The sequence below is a fragment of the Epinephelus moara genome, chromosome 6, assembly GCF_006386435.1.
Source record: "Epinephelus moara isolate mb chromosome 6, YSFRI_EMoa_1.0, whole genome shotgun sequence".
NCBI lineage: Eukaryota > Metazoa > Chordata > Actinopteri > Perciformes > Serranidae > Epinephelus > Epinephelus moara.
This window is the reverse complement of record NC_065511.1, coordinates 21,026,660-21,052,169: the sequence shown is the minus strand read 5'-3', so window position 1 is coordinate 21,052,169 and position 25,510 is coordinate 21,026,660. Positions and strand designations below refer to the sequence as shown.

The window sequence follows — 25,510 nt, the reverse complement described above, 5'->3', positions numbered from 1 at the left end:
TCCAACACGCTCAATACATGGACATGCAATGACAAATTGTAATTACCTTATTACGTTATAAAAAACGATTAAAATATGGACTTACCCATGTTTAAAATGACCTGTTGAAATGAAAAAACGAGTACTGACGGGAACAGACGAGTGGAGTCGATGTTTAACCGGCGCGGAGAGCGCAGGAGAAATGCGCTGCCTGACAGTCAAGTGCCTGTGAGTACACTCGCAGGACTTCCGTGGCACTACACGTCCGGTGTGTCCAGGGCTCAACAACGCTACATGAAGCAGATGAATGACTTTTTCTCTGCCGACGGTCTTCAGATTTTCCGGTCATTGCTGTCAAAAAAACAGTCAGTGACCGAGAATATCCGGTTAACGCGACCCCTGTGTAGACCCAAACCATGATGTTTTTTTCTGAACCTAACCACATGCTTTTGTTGCCTAAATCTAATCATGTCCTTTTGTTGACGTCCTGTTGGTAGCAGCATCAACAGCGGATGCAGAAGGATATCTGGTGCGTAATTTGTAGACGTGAAAGGCCTCTGACAAAACAGCGATATGTAATGACTTGGGATGAGAATGTGTCGGTGGATCTGACTTATGAACTGTGATGATGCCTCTTCTGTCACTTAAAGCTGCCCCACCCTGAATTATGGAAACTTTAAGCCCTAAAAAATTCAAAGTGGTGAGTTACATAAAAATCACCTAGCGCAGTTGTCATGACTGTTGAAATTAGCCATAGATACCAAAACCCGTTTTTTGTACCAGGCTGTAAACATCTTTATTTCTGCTGTAAAGTTAGGCACTTTAACATGGGTGTCTATGGGGATGTGCTCGGATTTGGAGCCAGCCTCAAGAGCTGCAGTTTTTGGCATTTCAGTGTTAGCTTTATTTTTCAGCCCCAGATGTTGCTGCATGCTCTTGGCTTAACATATTACATGAGATTGGTATCAATCTTTTCATCCTAGCATCGGGAAAATTATGAATAAGCTTATTTCCCAAAATGTTGAATATCTTAAAGACAAAAAAACATTGTAGATGTCGTTATTTGATTGTAACACTCTGTACAGATCTAGCCTTTATAGCTTGATCTCCTAACCAGACTAACAGACTTCATAACGTTTCCCTTGATAGCATCTTGTTTACTTATTAAACCCATTTCTTAAAAAAGGAGAAACGACTTAGATAGTGTTAGGCACATCAAAGACTTGTAAATGAGAATCCTCATGTCTCAGCTTTGTCTGATAATATCTCCTATTTGCTCCAATGCAGCCTGCTGAGAGTCCTGCGAGCTGAGCCTGTGGCTATGGGAAAAAGGCTTTTGTGAAATACTGTAGAGCGCAAATTGAGATTCCCAAGATTTAAACCCTGCTCTCAGACACAGACTGTTATCCTTTGGCATTTTCCACCTGAACAGATTTACTTCAGCACGTGACCTTTTGTCTGTGAATATTTAAGGGGTTATTTATCTATGACTGTGTCTAATGGTGAGTGAAAGCCCTCTGTGTCTAATGGTGTCTCCCGACTGGAGTGGAAAAGGTAGAAGCTGGTTTATAGGGCAGGATAAATCATCCCTTGATTTGTATACATAACAATTGCTTCTAAAAGCCAATATTGCAGGGTAATGTAATATGTTCTCCTAATGTGCATTTTATATCAGCCATAAATCACTGCGTGTCACACTTCTATTTTTTTTCTCCAGAAGATGGTTCCTGCATTTTTATATCTTTTGGAAGTAAAGTAGCCATTCATTAGAATAAAGTACAGGCATATAGAAAATTTCATTGGGAAAGTGGCTTTCAATAAAAATCTGGGAGGGTTGTTTATTGAAACAAATGCTCTGAATGTCTCCCTCTTAATAACCTCCTATCCTAATGGCTAAGAAGAGTGAGGATTAACCAGTAATCAATCTCTTATTGAGTGTTTTAGCTCAGCAGAGAGTAATAACACCTTCAATTAGACTTTCAAGACTTTTTTTTTCCTCCTTCCTGTATACCATTAAGCCTAATCAGTGTTTTGGGCTAATTTTGATGTTAGTCTAATGGCATGGCACTGTGTGCTTACACAGCACATTCAGGTCAACACTCTGAATAATACTGTGCTTTAATCAGTGTTGTAAATATTGTATGTTTAGGCAGGTGTGCAGAAGGAGGAAGGGAAGGAAGGCGATAAGAGAAAAGGATGGGCAGCAAAAGAAATAAAGACAATGGAAAATTGAAGGATAGAAAAAGTGAAATGAGAGAGGAGGATCCCACACAAGCTTTTAAAGGAAATAGACCACTTGAAATAGGGAGGAAAGTGAAAATGATGAAAAGAGGAAACGTTAATATCCCCCTTTAAAAGCAGTGGCTTCTTCCGGCTCAGGTTCCAGCAGTGTCTGGGAACAAACAGGAAAATTGACTCTGGCAGAAGGAGATTAGCCTTCCTCCCAGAGCCAGAGGAGAGCAGCCAGCTATAGGCAGAGCGAGGTCACTCTCCAACACTGAAACCCAGCAGCCAGGACCTTTCCTCCTGCTCTCCCTCTCACCTCTCCTTCTGTCACCTTCTAGCCTCCCCTCTCTTCTCTCTGCACGCCTGGCTTTCTGCGTCTCATTTCGTCAGGAGTCTTTTAGCTGACCCCAATCTCCTCACATCCCATCACGATGTGTTGGTGCAGGTGCCTTTAGGGGTCGTGCATGGCCGGGGTTGTTGTCACACCAATTGTTGCTGTAATCACACGTCTTCCTTTCCAAAACCAGGGAGGTGGACTATCTCTGTCCTGCTGACTGTGGAAGGCTGGAATTTGGGCCAGAGGTCTCGGAGATGTTGTTGTGACTCTTAAATTAGGTGTGCAAACACAAGCGGATTAAGGTGGTGAAGATAATCTGGGTGTCTTATTATTGGCCTAAGTATCAAACTTCAACTTTTTGCTTGAAATGTGTCTTCAGCAATGTGTAGCAAGGCAGTAGTTCAACACTAAAAGTTGGAGTTAAATGTCTGATACTCATACTGTCATACATGTCATACTCCAAGTACTTAAAGTACAACCCATTTCTTACTCTTTCTCCTACCTCTCATTTTCAAGTGCCACCTTGTCCCTCGGAACAGAGTTACAAGAGGTAGGAGTTGAAATTATACCCTGTGAAATGGGACAACCCTTCAAGACCCTGATAGTAGTCACTGATGCTGTTGTTCACATAAACAGACATGACAGGTGTTACCGGACACTGTGAATATGCAGTCTTCTGCTGAGGTGATTTCTCTTGTGTGGGCGATAGGCACCCTTTTAGGGTTGTTAGGACACTCACGGTTTGTTCACATCTTAAGTTCATCACAGAACACCATTACCACTAACAGTGCTCCCACCCTGCCAGTCTGTGCTGATGTTAGAGGAGCGGCAACAAATGCAGCAACTTCACTGCTGGACCTTAACTTTCAGGTGTCATATGCCATTAAAGTGGGGCGAATGTGACTTGGAAATATGTCAAAATGCAGGACTGTCAAGCCCAAATCAGCAATAACAATGTAACATTAGCTAGTTAGCTACTGAGACATAGGCATACTAACAATTTCCTTGTTATGCTTGTTATTAATAAAAGGACCATAATACATTCAAACAACTTTATCTTAAAAAATGTTAAAACAAATCTTAAAACAATGGTTATCATAATTCTGAAATCTTTATTGACAAAGAAAATTTGAGGGTTTCTTAAGTTGCTTGTACAGCCGTCTCACTGACAATTTCTCCTAACACATGGTTTAGAGAATGCCTCTGAAAACTCTGTATTTGGGGCCCTTACACTTCACCCTACGTCTCTATCCCAGCAAGCATCAAGAAACCCTACTCCAGGCGTAGGCAACCTGTGGCTCCAGAGCTGTATGAGGCTCTTTAGCTCCTCTTCAGTGGCTCCCGGTAGCTTTGACAGAAAATTATATGAAAATGATTTACCATTATTTTTGTTAACATTTTAATTTTCATTTATTGTTGTAGGCCTAAAATGATTCTTACATTTTTCAGTTGTAAAAATGCGTAGCCTACACCAATTTTAAAAAATGTTTTAACATTTCGTCAACTCAAATGTGCGTCAAACATCTGGCCTGGTGTCTTTTCCTCTAAAAACATCACTAGCGACGGTGACAGTATGAGTCTTCCTAGCTAGCCAGTTAGCCAGCATCCAAAAACGGAGAAGTCTCAGAAGAAAATTGAGAATTTTATAGTGCATAGACAAATTTATTTTGCTTTCATCAGTAACACTGCAAAGTACCAAATAATCAAAAATAGCCCATTGCAGAATGGCCACCTTGAATGCTCATTTAGATCTGTCAGTAATGTTGACTGGCTAAATTTGACTTAAAAGGCAATGTTACCTTTATTGTGAGGCTCAAATATATTTTGCAGCTCCAGACAGATTTTCTTTTTCTTTTTTTGGCCAAAAAAGTCTCTTTTGGTTGCCGACCCCTGCCCTATCCCTAGACATGAATGCGAAAAATGGAGGGGTAATGGCTAAGTGGTTTTACTCAGTTGATGGAGTTTCAAACCATCCACTGGGACAGACTGTTACATGTGGTTGAAAAAAAAAAGTTACTTGAGAAAACAAAATCCTGGCATTGGATCCTTAGATGTTTTTTTTCCTAACTAACCATCTTGGAGACAGTGCTTAAAATGTTCATGCTCAAAGAAAAGTCTTGTTTTTGTATGGGCACTGAAACTGAGGCATCACATTGGCACCGATATAGACAAATGAACAGTTCGTAGGTCATACAACAGAAAATCTTCTGTTAAGAAGGCACTTTAATCTGTCTTGATGTACTTCAGTATGTTATTCATGCATTTGAGAGTGATTTTATTCACAATATAATAAATATAAGTGAGGTATTTAAAAGAAAATCTTAGCTAAAATATCTTTTTTTTTTTTCAGTGTCCAACCATATGATCATCACATGAAAGACAATTTAAAAAACTCCATTAGCTGAGGAAGACTATGAGATGCAGCTGAAATCTTTGAACAAGATAATTAGTTGACCTTAAGTTTTTTTGTCAAACTACTGCCTCTGTCAAGAATTCTCTTTAATGTTTACAGAAACAATTCTCATGTTGTTTTATCAGCTGTGAAACTCAGGAATCAAATGGTTACCAGCACAGAAAAATTCAGGTAACCTGCCTCAGTGTAATAACTCCACAACACAAAGTGAAGCTGCTATCACTTGATTCAGTTATCTGACTTTGAGAAGAATGAGCTCCAATCTTGCATAACCCATTTCAGCTACGCCTGCCTGTAAACACAGACATCAGACACACACATTTAAAGTAGCTGTGAGGAAATAGCGTAGTTTGAGTGAGTGTGTGGTGGGCTCAGTCAAAAAATCAAGACCCAGTGATAGGAACCATGTTGTAATCATCTGGTCAGAGGATTATGAGAAACAATAACTCAAAGGTGGCCTTCGATCAAACGTGTGGATGGAAGACTGTCCTTGGTGCTGCGAAAAAACAAACATCACCCCTGTGTCTCATAACTCTCTCACTATTACTGAGGATGGTGATTTGATATTGATTAGGTTTCATGAGAGCCCGCTGCTCATCCAGCTTATTGTTCCACAGGACGGTATGGAGCTTTGTCCTCCCTTGAGTCTCGTGGCCCTGTGCAAGCTGTATTATCTGCTGTTATGGCTTCACAGCAGCCTGTGCCCTGAATGTAGAGTGGAGCTCATGACTCAGGCGCCACATTGTGTGCTTCCTGATAAAGCTATTATTTCTCTTGGCCCTGCGGACTGAGGCGAAAACTTATCCATCTCTCTATTTTTATGCTTCTGTCTTTCTCATATTTGTCTCATTGTCTAGCGTTTTGTTTTGGGTCAGCAGATGTGCAACCATGTGGTGATGGGCTTGTTTGTAATTAATGCGTCTGTCACCGAAAGGGGGGGCGAGAGCAGCAGAACTCACACAGCCCTCAATGTTCTTTGGAAAATTGCTCGTACACTCCAGCTTTGAGAGCATTAGGTTAGTCACAAGTGTATGCTTTTCGGCTGTTGTGGTTATGAATTAAATCTGTTCATCACATTCACTTCACTTTTGCAGGTACTGATTGAGGCAACAGTTTCCAGAGAGCGGCGAGGCTACATTGCCATAGATGACATCATGGTGCTCAACTACCCCTGCTGTAAGTGCCACTTCTGACAATGAATTGCAATTACAGAAGGTGCTGGAGGGGAGGAAAAAAGTTTCATGGTTTTGGGGGAAATATGTATTTCAAAGCAGCGTGAAACATAAATAGGATGAGGAGAAGAGTAATGGCTGATCGACCTTTTATATTAGTGCTGCAGGTTGTCCTGAGGCGTCCTGCGACAACAGAAGTGCTATTAAAAACACTGTGACACTCAAATGCCAACACTCTCTTCCACCTGAAAACACACCTGCCGTTCCTGCCTCCGGCCTCGTTTGACAGCCAAACGTATTTGTTAATCAGTGAAATCTTGAATTCGCTCTCTGAAGGCTTCGACACTTTCATGTTCTCTGGCCTGACTGGAAGTGCCGCGTAGCTTTTTGTCATTACTCGCTTTGCAGAGGGGTTTTTCCCATCAAGCACTACATTTCAAAGCTTTATGAGAATGTTCAGGGTGGGTTTTTAGTAACCAGTGGCTCCCTGCGGCGGAGGGCTTTTCGTGTTAGTGAGGGTAGCAGTTCAATGTGCTGTTAGCCCCTGAGGACCTCGTGTAAAACATCTTCACTAAGTCCTCTGAGCTTATTACCTGGACAGGGTCTCTCAGTGGCACACTGTGTGTACAACCCACTGCTGAACATGAAGGCTCATAGCAAATTTAACACCATGTTCCACACTGCTTTTAAGCAGAGCTTCTGTTATCCGGTGATTACTGGTTTTTGCACAAGAAAATCTGTTCAGATCTGACATATTTAAAACTCGCTGGTCATAATGTCCACTGAAAATAATTCACTCTGAGAATATATACGCCCAACATTGTGTCCTAACAGCAAGCATGCATCGCTCTGTCCACTCTGAAACCGTTTAAGTCTGGGTAATGCAAAAATAAATGTGTAAAGAGTTTGTCACACCACAGAGAAACGTTTCACTAGCCACCCAGCCAAATATGAATGATATATACTGTATATAAATCTAAGTTTCAGAATTGGAAAAAAGCAGCAGTGTTCTGTGCTCTGAGACAGTGGGGGTGTGTCCACTGAGGGAGCTGAGCTGAAGAACGAGGTGCTGTGAAATGACGGACTCTCATTAGCAGCTAACCCAGTATCACAAAACAAACACACACACGCCCCAAGCTGAAGAACAAGCCACCGCGCAGCGACCATGGCGGCAACAGCCTCTCGTTCAGCAGCTAACGTTACCACAAAACACACACCCACAGCAGTGAGCAGTGACTGGCGTCGGGCCAGATAGCTGATTCAAACTAATAGACTGAAAGGTACGTTAGTGATGGCTATTTAGCTTGTGTTGAAATGATTATGGCATTTAACAGACTTTTTTATCAATAATTATTAGACTGAAAGAGCTAAGAGAACGTCCCGAACTCTGCGCTTTCACTGTAGTAGAGGGGGAGGGGTTATGATCCGGATGGCAGCAGTGCATCATTGAGCCATGCTTTTAGACCTGCCCAAAAAGTCCTGTTCACAGGAATGGTAAAAAACAGTTTAAGGGTCTAAGTCCACAACTTAGTACTGTAAAGTCTTGTCACATATTTTCAGCAAGTAGTTTTTTGACATGTATAATATGTTTAGAAAGAAATCCCTAATTTTACTTCACCTGGACTTTGCACTTCTGTTACATCATGTAAACAAACCACCTTGAGTACTTGATATCCTCCTATGTTTGAACTTTTTAAACAGAAACCTCTCATTTTATATTGTGATATTGACTAGAAGTGACATTAAATATAGCCAACAGCAAGCAGATTGTTATATGAGGATATACCTTATTACCTACCTAAAATTATATCACGATAATTTTAGGCTATATCTCGATACATAATATATATCATGATATTTTTAAATCTCTTCAAAAGCACTTCATTAATGTGAGGACTGGGAGACAAAATCGAACATAATATTTGTGACAAAAAAATTGTAAGGATGACTTTTTTTTTTTTTTTTTTTTTTTCAGAAAATATTACCACAGTGAGATTTTTCAATAATCAACAATAATGTGGATGTAACAACTACAATGGGATACGGCAAGCGTAAAAACAAATGACAAGATTGTTAAGTTGAAAAAGTTACATCACTTTACTGTAATTCAGCCTTTAAAACGAGGGAAAAAACACCATTTATGCCATATGATATCACGATACAACGATAACCAAAATGTAAGACGATATATAGACTTATATCTCAGTATCTCTTCATATTGCCCAGCCCTAGTACCTTATAAGTCAAGTTCATGAATCAGACACACCTTGTCCATTGCAGAGTTTTTAAAACAAGTGGCAGGAATAGATAGAAACAAAACAAAAAGTTTAGCTCAAAACAGTGTGGCTTCATCGCTCGCGGCCAGATAGGAAATTCTCATAGAAAACAATTCAAACAAATTGATACTGATGCTGACGCCTGCTTGCAGTGCATTCAGTTAGGACACAGTAAGGTGAGGGATAGTCTTTGTGTTTATGTGTTGCCCCAACAAACATAGGCTAGTGTAATATTTATTTATTTTTAAAATAGTGTTATTATGCACGAGTCCATTGAATAAACACGTTAATATTTGACCCGCGTTTCCTCCATTTGCCTGGTACATTGAAATCTTCCAGGACACATGGACCAATTTCATGTAACATAACTCCTTCTTTCAAGTAACGTGTATATCTGACATAAGCTTGATGGATATTCAGCGTTATCTCCCTGTTAATATTTATATAGGCCCTGCTGTTATCACAATAACGTTTGGAGACTCTTCAAGGGTGTCATGTCACAGAGGATACCACCAGTGATTTTATTAAACGAACACCGGCTGTGAGATTGGTTCGTACCCCTACTGTATGCGCGCCACCCAGTCAGTCACCCTGTTTCTCCCCGAGACAGCAGATGGCATCTTCTGAATGCTCCCACTGTGGCCATTAAATAATTAAGACTCTCATCAAGACCTGAGCATGCCTTATGATGTGGCACATGGCCAGCCTGCATTTCTTGGCAGCGAACAGAGCGAGGAAAGAAGGAGGCGTGGAAAACCGAAGGGAAGTGTCGCATAGTAAAAAAAAAACTGCAGAAAGTAAAAAGATAAAAGCTCAATGTGTTCCTTTTTGTGAATTCTGGACAAAGCGTGGTTGACATTTCTGATTTTATTTCATCTGAGTCTCAGTCTTTGACTCTGAAACCAGTATTGCACTCCAATAAAATATTTATCACGCTAAAGAGTCCTGAGGATAAGATCTGACACATTTAGCTGTATAACACCGCGGCTCTTGCCAACTGTGGGGCCTGTTTCTTTCCCCCATTCACACTCATTTTGGTGTTTGTTTATGTTTGGCTCTCAGGCATGAATTATGAATCAACCTTAGGAGGGAGAGTCACTCAAAGGAAACATGGCCACCTGTGGGGTACAGATGCAAACACTCTCCCCTTACTACTTACTGTACACAAACAAGATCAACAAATTGCCCCCCCACCTCCTGCTAGATAGCAACAGTGTTGTGCAAACCCAAGCAGGAGATGTGTGAGACCCAAACATTTGCTTCTCCCAGATGCTTCAGCTTCACTGTTGCCCTGCCATCTCTTCCTGTCACTCATCTGGAGTGACATGTCGACTTGTCCTACCCCATTTCTCAGAGATGGCAGGCAGCGCTGCCGGCGTTTACCCAGTGATTTGGCTCTGCAGGGGTCTGTTTCTCAATGTGCTATTGTTAATCACGGAGTTGGGTGAGAGGGCTACTCCCACACACTGACTCATTTGCAGCTCAGCACAGCATGCTGGGACATTATTAGTCAAAATGTGGAAGACTGATGCTTACTCTGTGGCTTTTCTGCTGCAGATTCACTCCCACATTCTGCTCATGTATATATTGTCTTTTATCTGATTATGGTGGTTTTTTCCCAGAAAGTTATGGTTATAGATACTGAGTGACCCCCTCAATACATATATTTGCACACGACTATACACTTTTTGTGCTATTAAAACTTTCTATATTAACACTTTTATTCCAACATTGCGTTTTATTTGAGTGTTATCATGCACATAAGATAAAATAAGTGTCCACACAAAGTTCTGATATGCTGTGGAGAATTGACACAAATTAAAAGAACGTTAAAAGAAACTTTTCTGTTTTTCTTGACTATTTTCTTTGTGCCTCCTTGTTTTTATCTCATTCCTGCAGCGTCATTTGTAAGTTCAGTTTCGCACACTGCCACTAGCAAACAAAAATAAATACATAAGAAGTTGAAAAAAGATAAAGGAATTTTAATATTGCTTTATATGCATGAAGCACAGTGAATTAAATACAAAGAAAGCAGTAGCAGTAACTCAAGTTTAGTGCTGCTTCAAACTGAGAAAATCCGTTATTGCTCTATGTTTTGGTGCATGTTTGGGATATTGAATAAATTATGGCTGAACCGTGGATAAAGTCAGTTGTTTACTCGAACAGAAATGCCTTAAATTCCTGTTTATGTATTTGGTAAAAACAAAAAAGCCTCGATAAAATGTTATCTTGTGTAGCTGACTGACACTGTGAATGACTGAAAGGTAATTGAGTCTTTTGATCTCACCGTGTTACTCGCTCTGTTTGTCTCTTTAGATAAGGCGCCACACTTCTCCAGGCTCGGAGACGAGGAGGTCAATGCTGGGCAAAATGCTACGTTCCAGTGTGTTGCTGCTGGAAGAGCATCAGAGGCTGAGAAGTTCTTGCTGGAGGTCAGTGGTGGAGTTTTGGAAAGTTTTAGAGTTTGTTGTGTTTTTACCTCCATAACTGTCCAAGCAGTACACAAAGTACAAAAAAGTGCAAAAGGAAAACTGGTTTTGACACTTTTCACACTTGATAGACTGACGTTCTTCATATTTTAGAGATGCTTGAGGTTATGGACAGATTATGGGACATTAACCTCTGGGCAATGACATGTAAAATGGCCCTCAGCCCTCTGACAAAGCAGAAAAATCCCAGAGGAAAGAAACCAGACAACATTGTGTTGTTGTCTTTTGCTGTCTCTTCATGGTTGTTACTTAATGCTTATATTGACTTAAGTGGAAGTAAAAGTAATCATGCAACTACTTGAGTAAGACAAAAAAAGTATTAAAAAAACGATGCAAGTAGCGAGTAACTTCGTTAGATGCAATTTTGTACATCAATGAATCACATTCAAACCAATCTCAGAACCCATTGGCTATCGTCTGACGATGATAAAGCCTCTGGGGACAAGGGCAAATTTTTCGGGCCGATCATGTGTAGCCAGTGAATATCGGGGCCAAGTCTTTTTCTTCCGGGGGCCAGTAATTTCGGCTAATCTCTATTAATGGAAATCTACTTATGAATGCTGATAAAAAAAGACAACCCCCCCCCAAAAAAAATATATATAAAGCTAAATTGTCATCAGATGACAACCACTGGGTTTCGAGATTGTATTTTGGTCAATGCGTTCCTCCTCTCCACATGGGCTGTACCTGCTCTTTCAAACGTGATTGGTCACTACTACTCGGACTACACCCTGTGTCAGCCTTGGTTTTCTCCAGGTACTCCGGCTTCCTCCCACAGTCCAAAGACATGCAGGTTAATTGGTGACTCTAAATTGTCCATAGGTGTGAATGTGAGTGTGAATGGTTGTCTATCTCTTATGTGTTGGGGGTACATCCTGTGATAGTCTGGTGACCTGTCCAGGATGTACCCCGCTCCAGCCCCCAGTGACCCCAACAGGATAAGCAGTGACAGGAATGAATGAATGACTGTTAATAGAGATGACATATAACCAGGTCCTCAACAGGTAATAACAAATATAAAATGCATGTTAACTGTCATTAAAGTGATGTATCTAGAACCAGACAAATTAAAAACGTACCCATAAGCACTGTTCAGTCTCTTAAAACAAATCAACAACAAATACAATTATGTCAGCAGCAGAACAGAGCAGGGAGCAGCTTCTGGGCTGTTTTTCTGAAAGACGCTGCGGCACGTCTGGTGGAGACAAAAGCATTGTCTGTAGTGGCCATAATCTCGCCTCATACTTGACAGAGTTGTCAACTCAGTGGCGTGGGCTGATTTAAAGCTCTGGACTCAGGCAAGCAGCAATCAGCGCCGGCAGCCACGTCACAGCCTGAACACAGTCTGCATTGTGTGTGTGTTTGTGTGTGTGTACAGGGTAACTCATTGTTGTGCGTGTAGGATCTGAATTTGAAAATAATTTATAGCTAAATGTATCAGTACAAGGAGTGAGAAGCGTATAGCCCAATGTAATGGAGTAGACGTACATATGTTTTATCACAGATGTGCTCGACTATGCGGGAAAAGTATGCAAAACAACTGCTCATAGACTTTTAAACTATTTGATAAAAAAAATAGTCAAGTCAAGTAAATGTAAAGGAGTAAATGTAATGTTATTTTTCTCCACTGATTGTTTTGCATCTCTGTAGTTGTTTGATTACTGATACCTGATATTCCTAATACCAGGTATTATTGTAAAGGTGAAGACTTCATTCCAAATTACAATGTGTAACTGAACTTTCTGCAAACATAACTGCATTTTGAAGTGGAGGGTGTTACTCTAAATAACCATTGCAACAAGGTTCTCTCTGTTTTTGAATCATTATGTGTCCCAGACGTGCTTGTGCTTAAATAAAGATTGTCGACAGAGTTCTAATGCTGTGAAGGCCGTGGAGGCCTTGAAGCCTCCTCACTTCACTGCCTTTGAAAAGTTACATTGCTTATAGGATCATAGTGTTCTCTTCTTTCTCTGCTGCCTCCTGTTTTTATTCAAATCATGTGCCGTGCTTTAGATATCTGTCTTTTCATCTAGAATGGCTTGCTCTGTGAAGGTCAGACAGGCCATACAGTCCTTACCTCTGGTGGGAATAACTCTGTGGTCTCAAAATCCTCCTCTTTATATAGCCCTGATTAAAGGACCAAACGTCATTGTGCTGTAGGGCTCCACTCTTTTTTTTTTTCATCTCACGCTGCAATTGCTGCGCAGCCACACACTCATGGCTTTTGCCAACATCTTACCACCCACTACAGCTAGTGTTAATCATGGTTGACCTCAGGCAAACCTACTGTATTGTTTGAAACTGGGAGGTGAATGATTTATGTAATTGAAGCGTCCTCATTCCCACCTCTCTGAACGCTTTATCAACCCAGCCATTTGGTCACAACACAAGGATGAAGACAAATGCTTTGGGTAATTAGCTGGCATAACCGTACAGGCGCCTGTTGTAATGAGATCTCTAGGCCACTGGAATGCTCCTTCCCTGCCTCGCGTCTGCCTTTTACTGTCCTCTTCGCCGTCCTTCACTGTCTGTCTGCGTCGCACATGTCTGTCTGAGCCTTTTTTCTTCATACGAACTCAGATCGCTGTTGTTGTCTTTTGTTGTGCCCTTTTGTGCTCATTGTGTCTGCTGTACCAGCTGCAGCACAGTCTTGGCTGCACACGCCTGCCAGATTAACAGATCGTTTTGTCGTTTCCTCGCCAATTAGCTACAGCCAGATTGTTTACGTAACATGAAGTGATCTCATGCTTATTTAATTTATCCTGATTTCCCCTGCCTCCTCTCAGTAGTCCACAGGCTAGGTAGTGAAAAGGAGATACAAGGAGTATATGATTGAGATTTTTTTTCTTTCCGTGTGGTCACAAGATTAGCTGCCCGCTTAACCCTAATCTGTGAGTGTGTGTTTGTGTTTGTTTGCAAAGGCTCGGCCTGAGGTTTGTGTGGTCTGTGGCTTTTTGAAGGCCTGAATCAGAAGCACAACAGAGGCTGAGATGGCCCAGCATAACCCAGAGGTCTCCTCGTTAATCCCAGCATGCTCACATGCTTTGGATTCTGTTAAAAACTGGCAGATCAAAAGGATGAGTATCAAGATTCATGTCAGCTATTTCACACAAAGACAATGGCCTGAAAACATGAGAAAAAGTGTCAGAGTCGATGGGTTTTGTTGGGGCTACGTGGAGCTGACGGATGCTAGTGGTTTTAACGGTGTGGAACAATGTGAGAAATGCCTCTCACAGTGCAACAGCAAGACGCATCATACAACATTCATTTGAATCACACTATTTTTTTTGTCTTTTTCTCCATCACTATTTCCCTCTGTTTCCCGCTCTCTGCCCCAGCTCACGTTTGTTTATGTTATGTTTTCTGCATTAAAATCCCCGGCTTTATGTGAAAGCGAGCAGTTGTCTGACAGCCACTTCTACTGTTTATACCAAAACACAGAGTCTACATGCTGCTATTCATTCGTTAGCCTATTTACTAAACTGATTAAACCTTGATGCATCAAAGCCCATCTGTCTCCCAAATCTAACTGCTGAGCAGTTAAATGTTTTGGTTCAATAGCATTGCACACCGAGGACGACAGAGGTTGTAGATGGGCTCCATTAAGGGACAGCACTCATGACATGCATTACCCCCATAATCACTATTATTTTAACAAGATTTCATTTGTTTTTATTAAAGCATGTCTGATTGTCATATTGCGTGATTAAATCAGAGAGATGGTCCTGCCATTCTAATTAAATCGCAAACAATTGGACAGTCCTCCTTTTTAATCACACGGCTCTAATAAGAACTGACCCAGATAGCAATACTTTAAGGGTGTTTTGTTACATTATTAGCCGAGTGTCTCGGGAGTTCACCGAGCAATAACTGCACACAAGGCCAAGTTTATAGGTAATGAGTGTGTGTGCAAGTGTGTGCATGTTCACTGTGCGATTTGTTAATTTTTTAACAGAGGGCACGACCCCCCCTCCCAGCTATATTTTAGAGAATATTATAGATCCAAGAGGAAACTGACAGAAGGGCGGGGAGACATACTGTGTTTGAACTGCCTTTGGGAAGAATGAATATGAAGAGTCTGTCCACTTTTGATTTAAAGCTCTGTTTTCACTGTCTACTCTTCTCTCTGAAACACGCCATGTGAAATAACTACTCTCTGACTCACTCTCATCTCTCCCATGTGTGTGTGTGTGTGTGTGTGTATCTCACTCACTGACTCGAGTTGCAATGGTTATTGGAGTACACAGATTTGATTGGCTAACTAGCATCATGTCAGATGATTTACAATGCCTTCAGTTAGTCTGTGAGTTTCCTGGACCAATAAACCAGTGCCATAATGGCTAGAAATGCTGCACTGGTTAAAATAGAAATGCTCTGTTATGTTTACTGGGGGACCAGTCCCAAATAACTCCAGAAATATTCAAGTGTGCATGTTCTATTATTATTCTGGGCAACAGTCTGTTGAGTTATTTTAAGACACTGGAAGGAAACAAATACCCCAGAACTGAGAGCATGGGTTAGTGCAATGGTAGAAACAGGATCTTAGAAATAGAAGACGAGTGGGGACCAGGAGGAAGGGGTGTCTCCATGGGGCTGGTTCTGAGCTTAAATTAAAATGTAACTAAAATTTCATTTCCTTTTGGATGTATTCATTTATTTGTTTACTTTTTACGGATTTACGTACTGGAATCTGTCTCCATAATATAAAAAAGAAATATACCCTGTTTTCCGGTACCCTGAAAAACATAATATACATTCACCAGCCACTTTAGTACACCTGTTCAGCTGCTCGCTAATGCAAATAGCTTATCAGCCAATCATGTGACATGGTCAAGATGACCTTCTGAAGTTCAAACTGAGCAACAGAATGGGTAAGAAAGGTGATTTAAGTAACTTTGAACGTGGCATGGTTGTTGGTGCCAGATGGGCTGATGGGAGTATTTCAGAAACTGCTGATCTACTGGGATTTTCACACACAACCATAGCTACAATTCACACAGGCTCACCAAAATTGTATGATAGAAGATTGGAAAAACATTGTCTGGTCTGATGAGTCTCAATTCCTGCTGCGACATTCAGATGGTAGGGTCAGAATTTGGTGTAAACAACATGAAAGCATGGATCCATCCTGCCTTGTATCAACGGTTCAGGCTGGTGGTGGTGGTGTAATGGTGTGGGGGATATTTTCTTGGCACACTTTGGGCCCCTTAGTACCAACTGAGCATGGTTTAAACGCCCCAGCTTACTTGAGTATTGTTGCTGAGCTTGTCCNGTGGAACAGAAGATTCACATCATGGATGTGCAGCTGACAAATCTGCAGCAACTGTGTGATGCTATCATGTCAATATGGACCAACATCTGTGAGGAATGTTTCCAGCACCTTGTTGAATCTATGTCACGAAGCATTAAGGCAGTTCTGAAGGCAAAAGGGGTCCAACCCGGTACTAGCAAGGTGTACCTAATAAAATGGCCGGTGACAGTATGTATTCCATGTACCGAGCCTTTCAAAAGCTTTAAAATGATGGTAGGTTAATTAGGCGGTGGCATTTTGGTCATTTTGCTAACAAGATAGATGCCCCCCCCCCTAAAATCGTAATATAATATTCATGATGAATATAATATTCATCTATATATTCAACATACAAACTAACTTTATAAGACTATAATATAACATCAACATCACAAAGAAGAGAGTATATGTGGAGTTGCATCATGGGAAGTGTAGGATCCAGGGTTTGGGAGCGTACTCATACTGGTGGCTACAGTAACAGTCAAGATATCTTGGCCTCTGCTGCTTCTTTGTCCTACTGTGTGTATATGTATGTGTCACTGTTGCACATGATGCGCTGTATGAGATGACACAAGCCTGTGTGTGTGAGACAGAGGGACGTGATGACCCCTCCTGTTTTGTCTGACCCTGTCCTTTCTTGCTTTCCAGAGACACAATGGGGACATTTTAACAATGGCGTCAGTCAAGCACTTGAGTCACCGGCGCTTTGTGGTATCCTTCCAGCTAGACAACGTCCAGCGAACGGATCAAGACCTTTACCGCTGTGTCACTCAGTCCCCCAGGGGCTCTGGGGTCTCAAACTTTGCTGAACTTGTTGTCAAAGGTAAACACTCTCTCTGCTTTTGACTCTCATTGTTCTCTTTTGGGTTGTTTTCCCTCTTCTGTTTTCTTTCATCCCAACCATCAGGTTTCCTGCTGTTTTTTACGATAACATGATTTTCTGCTCTTTTCGGTCACGGTAGATTACAGTGTGTGATTCAAAGGAGAATTAAAATTCAAATTGATCACAACAAAGAGTGATAGCCACTAGTGTGAACACATTTCAGATTACCCATAGGACATCTTTTGTGCATGATTGTGGAAATCACAGACACCTATTTCAAACCGATTTCCATAAAACACAATTGTACAGTGCTCGACACACATGAAGGCTCTTTGGATGGCAAATGCAATCTCCCTGACACGTGTTGTTTTCTGAGCTGCAGTTGTCAAATAGGCTGCCATACTCAGCTCTTCAGCTCTCTGTCAAAAAGCCGTTCACTTGACTTGGACTCCTGCAGCCCCTGTCATATCATGTACCACAGATGGTGACCTCACTCCCATTACTCACTCCAACCCCACAGCCTGACACCACTTTGACAGCATAGTAATGACATGGCTGTGAGATGGTTTGATGGCATAACAAACTCCAGCCCTCAGCGGAGGGAGGATGAGGAAGGGAAATAAGGGATTCCCGATCTCCTTGTCCTCTACTGTATGCTCTTGCTGATGTTATATTTTTTAAGTGACTGATGTGAGGGCAGAAGAGCGTTCAAGAGAGTGCAAAACACACTCTATTAATGGCAGTATCAGCTGAGTAATTGGTTGGTCTGTCCATCAGTTTGGCCCTGATCAAAATAGCTCAACAACTACCAGATGGATTGCTGTGAAATGTTGTACAGATGTTCATGGTTCCCAGCTGATGTGTACGCATCACTTGGAAATTCCTTGACTTTGTGAACAACAGTAGGGGGTTGACATGTGTGGTTGTTGGGGAAATGTCTCATTTCGTCTATGGAATAGATTGCCATGAAATCTGATGTAAACATTCATGTTCCTCATTAGGACAGATTGTAATGTCTTTTGCGATCCCTTAACTTTTTCTCCAGTGCCATCATCACATCAGAATTTCTGTTTGCCTAATACTTTGGTTTATGGCCAAATACCTACAAAACTAATGGCATCCTCATTAGTGAAAGACCCATTATGCTTTTCCTTAATTTCATACCCATATATGTAATGTTAGAATTTCGGATGTTTGTGTTAAATGTGGCCAAAGTTCCAAATAATGAGATAGACATATGTCAAAGTAAACCTTGTGAGCAACAACCCTGAGGTTCAGGTCGTTCTGAATACTCTGTTTCCAACAATTTTTCCACTTTCAAGAGAAGCTGATGTGAGATCATGACAGATTTTCTTATATGTCGGCTCCAGGCATGCTACTGTGAGTGTTTACATGATGTAGCCTACACTGCTACATGTAGCTACATGCTAACATCAGAAAAACATGTCATCTTGGTTGCAAATCGTGTTAATTTCTCCTTGATTTCAGATCATATTCCTGTTGGAACATGTCTGGTTGTGATTAGGAGCCTTTATTGGTGATTTTTCACAATGGGAAGTGTTCTTCATAACAGCCATTTTTCAGCTACTTTGATGGTGTCGAGACACAAAGATATGGATGACCGTGAAATGCTGAACAGTCAGACTAGACAGAGGGTGAATACGGGTGTCCGCCACAAACAGTATGAGGAAAAGAATGTGTTTTCGCCATTAAAGCATGTACACTTATTCTAGTAGAAACTCAGAATACAAACCAAAATAGGTCCCCATTAAACATTATACCTGCGTAGCATCAGCAAGTTACCAGTGTCATTGTCATCATATTAGCATTTAGCTTAAAGCAGTACTGTGTCAGGCTCACAGAGCTGTGAGCATGGCTGTAAACTCTCAGTCCTGTTTTGTTAAAGCATGAAGTAAACCCCTTTGACTGATATGGAAGCATGGCTTGAGTTTAGTATTGTGATGCAGGCTGATTGCCACAGTACAAAATGGAGCCCTTTTGCCAAAATGTTACTAATCCCTCTCACCAGCAGCTGCCAGTAAATGAGTAGTCACTGAATGCACTCATAGAAGGCCATGAAATCCCATTTAATGTGCTCACACTCTTAGCAAATAAGTATCATTGTATCCATGTGGTTGTTACTTTTTTGCTTTTTTCTTTTCTTAAATAATCAGGACAAAGGTGTTTTATTTTTATTAGCACATCCTGCACCATGAGTAGATGTAATAGCCAGCTCGAGGTCTTGTTCAATTCACATGTATGTAACCCTGTAATCATTTTCACAGGAGCTGAGACCGAGTCCTTAACGAGACTTTCATAAATCCCTTTCCCCCCACTGCCCCGCTACGAAGAGCCTAATCATCCCCCTAATGAGTTGGATCCACTAATTTGAAGACTGTAGATTGCATGCAGGAATCATGATGAAGCTCGCTTATTGCCCCATCGAGGACATCAACGTGTCCACATAATGAATAAAGCATTTTCATCTTTCTTAAAGGAATACTTCGCTCCCCAAATGACCATTTGTAAAGAGTTACTCACCCCGTGTTACACTGAATTTGTGAAGGGAGCTTTGGTTTTCTCGAATGCCTTCATGGTGAATGAAGATAGCAAAAAAGGAGGAACTTCTTGATGAATTGAAGTAAAGGGGGCTTTGTTTAAGGACAGCAAAACTTTATCAAACCATCTGCTTACAAACTCGTAACGCAACCCGTGCAGTATAATCCCATTTTCCTTTATCCAGCTGTGTGCTCAGTACTTCCAAACACATGCATTTCCCTTAAACTTTACTATTAACAGTCCCATGCATGGACGAATAGCGCGCCGGGGCAAGCATGTGAAATGAACTCTGCTTGTGAATTCTGTTGAAATCCAGCCCCCCAGCTTGTTCATTGGCCATGGGATCTGCTGTCACTCATCCATGTCTGTCACTTCCTGCGTGAGAGTTGGCAATTGGATGTCTTAATTTGCTTTGCAGTTGTTAAACATGGCCCCCTTTCACTCAGTTCATTACCAATTCATCAACAGTTTTCTGCATTTTTTGGATTCCTCAATCACCGTGGAGGCATTCGAGAAAAACAAAAGTTTTCTTCATGAACTCAAGGTAACACGAGGTGAGTAATTGATATACAAATTATCATCCTGGGGGTGAAGCGTTCCTTTAAGGTACTATATGTGTCTGGCTTTTGTTTTGGCCCCATATTATATTTTGAGCCTGAACACATTTAAATGTGTTTTCAGGGATTTGCGAGCTTACATCTCAGAGCAGAGAAATCATTAATTATACAGAAAGCAGTGTTTAGCTTGAGAATAGGTCTCTATACAGAGGGGAGCAATGAAAAGGACAACTAATCGTGTACTGAGGAAAAATAAAGGGTATAATAAACAAAATAAATGAGCAAAAACTGAGCTGTGGATTTAAAGGGTGAAAGAAATGAGTGAGTTGTTTTGAATTTTACCCCACTGGATGCTTAGCCTTAGGCCTAAATTCGGACTTTCATTATGGATGCAGTCATTGACAGTCCAAAGATGAGCTGCTGCAGGCGTATTCAAGGCAGAGAGAAGCAGTACGGAGTAGAGGTGAGGTGCTGGTAATGTAGAAAGCTCGCAGAGAGGAGGGCCATAAAAGACAGAGGCGCCTCTGCTGGAATGAAGGATTAGTCACAGCCACAGATCTAACTCTGATCTTTTCTCATGCTTTGTCCTCATTTCTTTTGCATTCCCTTCCCTCCCTCACACTGTTGCCCGTGTAATTGTTCAGTGGCTTGGATCTGCCAGTAAGTGACATTTGACCGGTGGGCTCCAGAATTAATCCTTGGGTTTGGCAATCTTTACCGACAGTGATGCAGAGTCTCCTCTTTCATCATGGTTACCAGCTGCGAGGACAGAACACTCAGTTAGAGAAAAAGATGTACAGCACTTAATCCTCCTGCTTCAAAGATCATACACACTCTATGCACTGCATGCACAGCTGTTTTTTCACTCACTTCATTTCTAAAATGTATTGGAGGCTGTGAATGCCTTGTTAATAGGTATGACTAATCGGCTATTTGAACGCAGTTTGACCTGCACGCCCCCTGGAGTCTCTCGGGTCTCATTTAAGACTCAGTGGGCTTTCACATAGCGAGAAATCTGTTTGCATGCAACTGATTAATAAAATTAATACCACAACTTTACCTCCCTGGACTGTGCAGCGGTGCTACGTGGCCTGCCAGCAAATGCTTTCACCCATACAAACTTGTATTTGAACAGGAAAACAAAAAACACTGCTTTTCATTTCCTCTGACAGTACCTCCATCCCCCATTGCGCCACCCCAGCTGCTGCGCGCCGGCTCCACTTACCTAATCATCCAGCTCAACACCAACTCCATCCTGGGAGATGGCCCCATTATCAGGAAGGAGATTGAGTACCGTGCCAGCCAGTCTCCGTGGTCAGAGGTGCACGGAGTCAACATGGTCACCTATAAGCTGTGGCACCTGGATCCAGACACAGAGTATCACATCAGTGTGCTGCTGACTCGGCCTGGAGAGGGAGGAACTGGCCCGCCTGGACCGCCTCTCGTGAGCAGGACCAAGTGTGCAGGTAAGCCTCAACACACCAAGCAACTGGACTTAATGCAGTGGTTCCCAACTTTTATGGCTTGTGACTTCTTAGAGTGAAGCATTGTCTACTTGTGACAAGTTGTGGTGTTAGTGTACAGTCTGGCTTGGTGATAAAACAGTCTCTAATATATATATGTACTGCTAACGATGATAAGCTTTGGATATTTTTACTCGATATGGATTACACAGCAGAAATAAACCCGACAACAGCCAGTCAGTCTGCTGCCTATCTTCTCTCTGACCTCTGTGTCACTGCCTGTCTGCAGTAGGGCGGGGCTGTGCTCCACACACTCAGTGGACAGCAGTCTAACTTCAATGCAGAGCCCACAGTGGTGGGAAAAAAGCAGACTTAAGGATCTATTTTACTGTAGTCAATGACAACAATGCTCACTGTCCACAAGTGCCACAAAAGAGAGAGAGAATGATCAATATATCAGGCACCTGGTGAACAAGCAGATCACAAACTTGCCCGCAGTAACTTGCCTCCTTTCTTTTACACAACCATGGATATCGTTATGCTAAAGTGCTGAAAGTGAACTTGCATTAACCTCCAAAGCTGAGGACATTGTTGACCAAAAAGGTAACACGACATCAATTCCATGAAGCCCACTCAGTGCTGACCAGGACAAATCTTTTCCATCAAAAAGGTACAGTACCATCCCAGCGACAGCACCATTATTATTATATTGTTTTTGTCAAAGCAGATGAAGCATGTTTGTAAAGTGAAATGTTAACATTGAGATGCTATTCAATATATTCCTTTATCACACAATATATTCTACAATAAGCCATGTTTACAAAATGTATGTTATACTTTTTTAAAATGTTAAATTTACTGTATTCTTAAGTCATTATAAAGTTAAATTAATTAACCTTCCAGTTTCTTCAAGCTTCAGTCATTATCAGGATGAAATCAAATTGGCAGGGTTATCAAATTATATATCCTGACTAATATCAATGTTGATCAGTATGAAAAAAAAAGTATCATATTTTTTGTCATATTGCCCAACCCTGGTGTACAGCGTGACTAAAGTTTTTCCTACACAGTTTATTTAATTTTAGGGATTTTTAGTGGCTATGAATGGTGAGCATTTTATTTTATTGTATTGTATTTTATTTCTGATTTTATTGCATTTTATTCTATTTTTTATTTCATTTTATTTTATTGCATTTGATTTTATTTTATCTTATTCTATTGTTTTTATTTATTTATTTATTTTTTGAGTAGAGTCAGAAAAATTTAAATATAATTCTGTGTAAAATATTTTTTCCTTCATTATCCCTCTACTCATCTTGAGACCCTCAGGTTGGGAACCACATCCTTAATATATTATAGTGTTTTACTTCAGGTCATATAGCATAATTTGATTGCAGGCCATGTTAGATAATAGAGCTCAGAGTGGAAGTTCAAGGCGAGTATAACACAACCATATCTCCTTCAGCTGGCACGCTCATTCATATAACAGAGCAGAGTATTTTAAAGCCTGACTCCAAACATGACAGTGCTATTGCTACTGCAAACTGCTATCTGCTGGCCAGTAGCTGAAAACACACCACCCACCACCCAGCGTTCATCCGTATGTTATTTGCTTCAAGATAAATTATGCTGTATTGTTTACCTGTTGTATGGCAGGAGTGTGTAGCTGTATCTGAATCCCATCATGTGTTGCCATGCTTACAGTGAAAACAGGCTACAACAGTCTATTCAGTCCTTTCCTGTTTGGGGTTTTGTGTCTGTCTCGCCAAATATGAGATTTTTTTTTTTATTGGGCAGAGACAATCCTCTGAAAGGAGCCATTATGCGGTGTGTACTGCTTAGGGGAATTACAGTGTGCACTGTTTAGGTGATGCAGTCCCCCACAGCTCTGGATAAGGGAATACAGTGTGTTGAACACCTGGCTGTTTGGTAAAACCACAAGCTTGGGGCAACAGGGTCTTCAATGCAACCTGTACCAGGACGTTGCTGTGTGATTTTCTAAATTGCAAAGGCGTATGCATTTAATCTAGATTAAACTGATATCAATAAATATGTTTTCTATGTACTTAATGAATTCATGACAGATCCCCAGCTCAAAGTCCTGATGCCCAGCAGCCACACACTGAAACTTCAGAGAGTCTTACATTATGGGGCTGCATCTGTCACGATAATCTGCTGAAATTGAATCAGAGAGGAGCTGATAGACAAGTTCGGACTCAGTCGCTGCATATACTTATCTCTTAAGAAAAGGCACATTTGCTATCACTGGCACTCTCTGAACTCTGCAACTGAGGAGACTGAGAGGGGGACTTTTCCTGCTGCAAGCACGGCAATATCGGTTTGACGGTTATTTAAAAGATAACAGCTGGCTGACTACAGTGGCTAGCCTAAAGCAGGATTTTTTGGGTATCTACTGAAGAGGATAGAATTTTTATTTGGCACATACAATAAATGGACAAGAATTTGTAGGTGACAGTGGTGGAGACGTATCAATCACAGTACACAGATACAAATTGTAAACAGTTTCAGAGGGACATGCATCACTGTGAAGAATATACTATCTGTATGAGGCAGAGTGCCAGAATTGCATTTGAAAAACTCAGCAAATGGATTACACTTGCATAGTGCTTTTCTAGTCTTCCAACCACTTGAAGTGCTTTTAACACTATGTCACGTCCAGCCATTGGTGGCTGAGGCTGCCATACATACAGTAGTGCCTGCTGCTCAGTAACCATTCACACGCTCTCACAGACTTGTAGTACAGCCATTGGGAGCAATTTGGGGTTCAGTATCTTGCCTTAGGATATTTGTGGCCTTTGACAGAAGGAGCTGGGGATCGAGCCACTGATCTTCCAATTGGTGGGCCACCCGCTCAAACTCTGAGCCACAGGTTCCCCACACAGCAATGTCTCTTTCCAGAAATCGTGACTTGGTGATAATCCACAGATCTTGTTGTGAGCAGTTTCATGTCCAAACTGTTTTCCGTTTACCGAACTACACTCGTCAACTGAAGTGTGCATCTACTCATCAACGAGAGGCTTGTGACTGCATGAGATGTAAACATTAATCGCTACTGCTCGATGAGCTAACAATATATGCAACCAGGTCATGATTTCTGGAAAAAGACATAGCTTTTGAGTTTTTCCAAATGTATTTTTTTGGCACTTTGAGCACCACAAACAGAGCACCTTTTAGTTCCTTATTTTACAAAGAAAGCAGACATCTCATGGCCAATATCTCCAACACTTAGCAACACTAAAACAATCTAGACTGATATATAGCATTACAGATAAGATGAAAAATATGTATTTGTGATTACAAATAACTACAACTAGTCCATACCCATTGAGTACAGCATACAATACCATGACTTGGTCATACCAAAAATAATAAGAAACAAAATAACAAACATTCAGCCACAGGGGGAGCCACAGCGATCAGTCTCATTTTAACCATTTTTAAGCATTTTTCTGTTGTTATAGCACCACCCAGTTGCCAATTAGAGTTAAATTTCTCCAGTCACCTTGAGGCGTCCTGTTATACATATCTACTTTGGGGCAGTTCACCTCCTGGGCACTGCCGAGGTGCCCCTGAGCAAGGCACCGAACCCCCCAACCGCTCAGAGCGNGTTATAGCACCACCCAGTTGCCAATTAGAGTTAAATTTCTCCAGTCACCTTGAGGCATCCTGTTATACATATCTACTTTGGGGCGGCAGTAGCTCAGTCCATAAGGACTTGGGTTGAGAACCGGAGGGTCGCCTGTTCAAGTCCCCGTCCGGACCAAAAATATGGAGCGTGGACTGGTAGCTGGAGAGGTGCCAGTTCACCTCCTGGGCACTGCCGAGGTGCCCCTGAGCAAGGCACCGAACCCCCCAACCGCTCAGAGCGCCTGTCATGGGCAGCCCACTCTGACATCTCTCCACTT

At 41.5% G+C, this 25,510-nt stretch overlaps 1 protein-coding gene across 1 annotated transcript in view; it reads left to right on the top strand.

Moving 5' to 3' along the window:
• LOC126391843 (receptor-type tyrosine-protein phosphatase U) overlaps window positions 1–25,510 on the top strand; it is a 218,120-nt gene that overhangs the window by 120,419 nt on the left and 72,191 nt on the right. Inside the window, exons 4-7 of the mRNA XM_050046801.1 lie at window positions 6,050–6,131; window positions 10,720–10,835; window positions 16,831–17,005; window positions 21,294–21,587. Coding sequence (XP_049902758.1) covers window positions 6,050–6,131; window positions 10,720–10,835; window positions 16,831–17,005; window positions 21,294–21,587 — 667 coding nt within the window. The remainder of the gene's footprint in view (window positions 1–6,049; window positions 6,132–10,719; window positions 10,836–16,830; window positions 17,006–21,293; window positions 21,588–25,510) is intronic.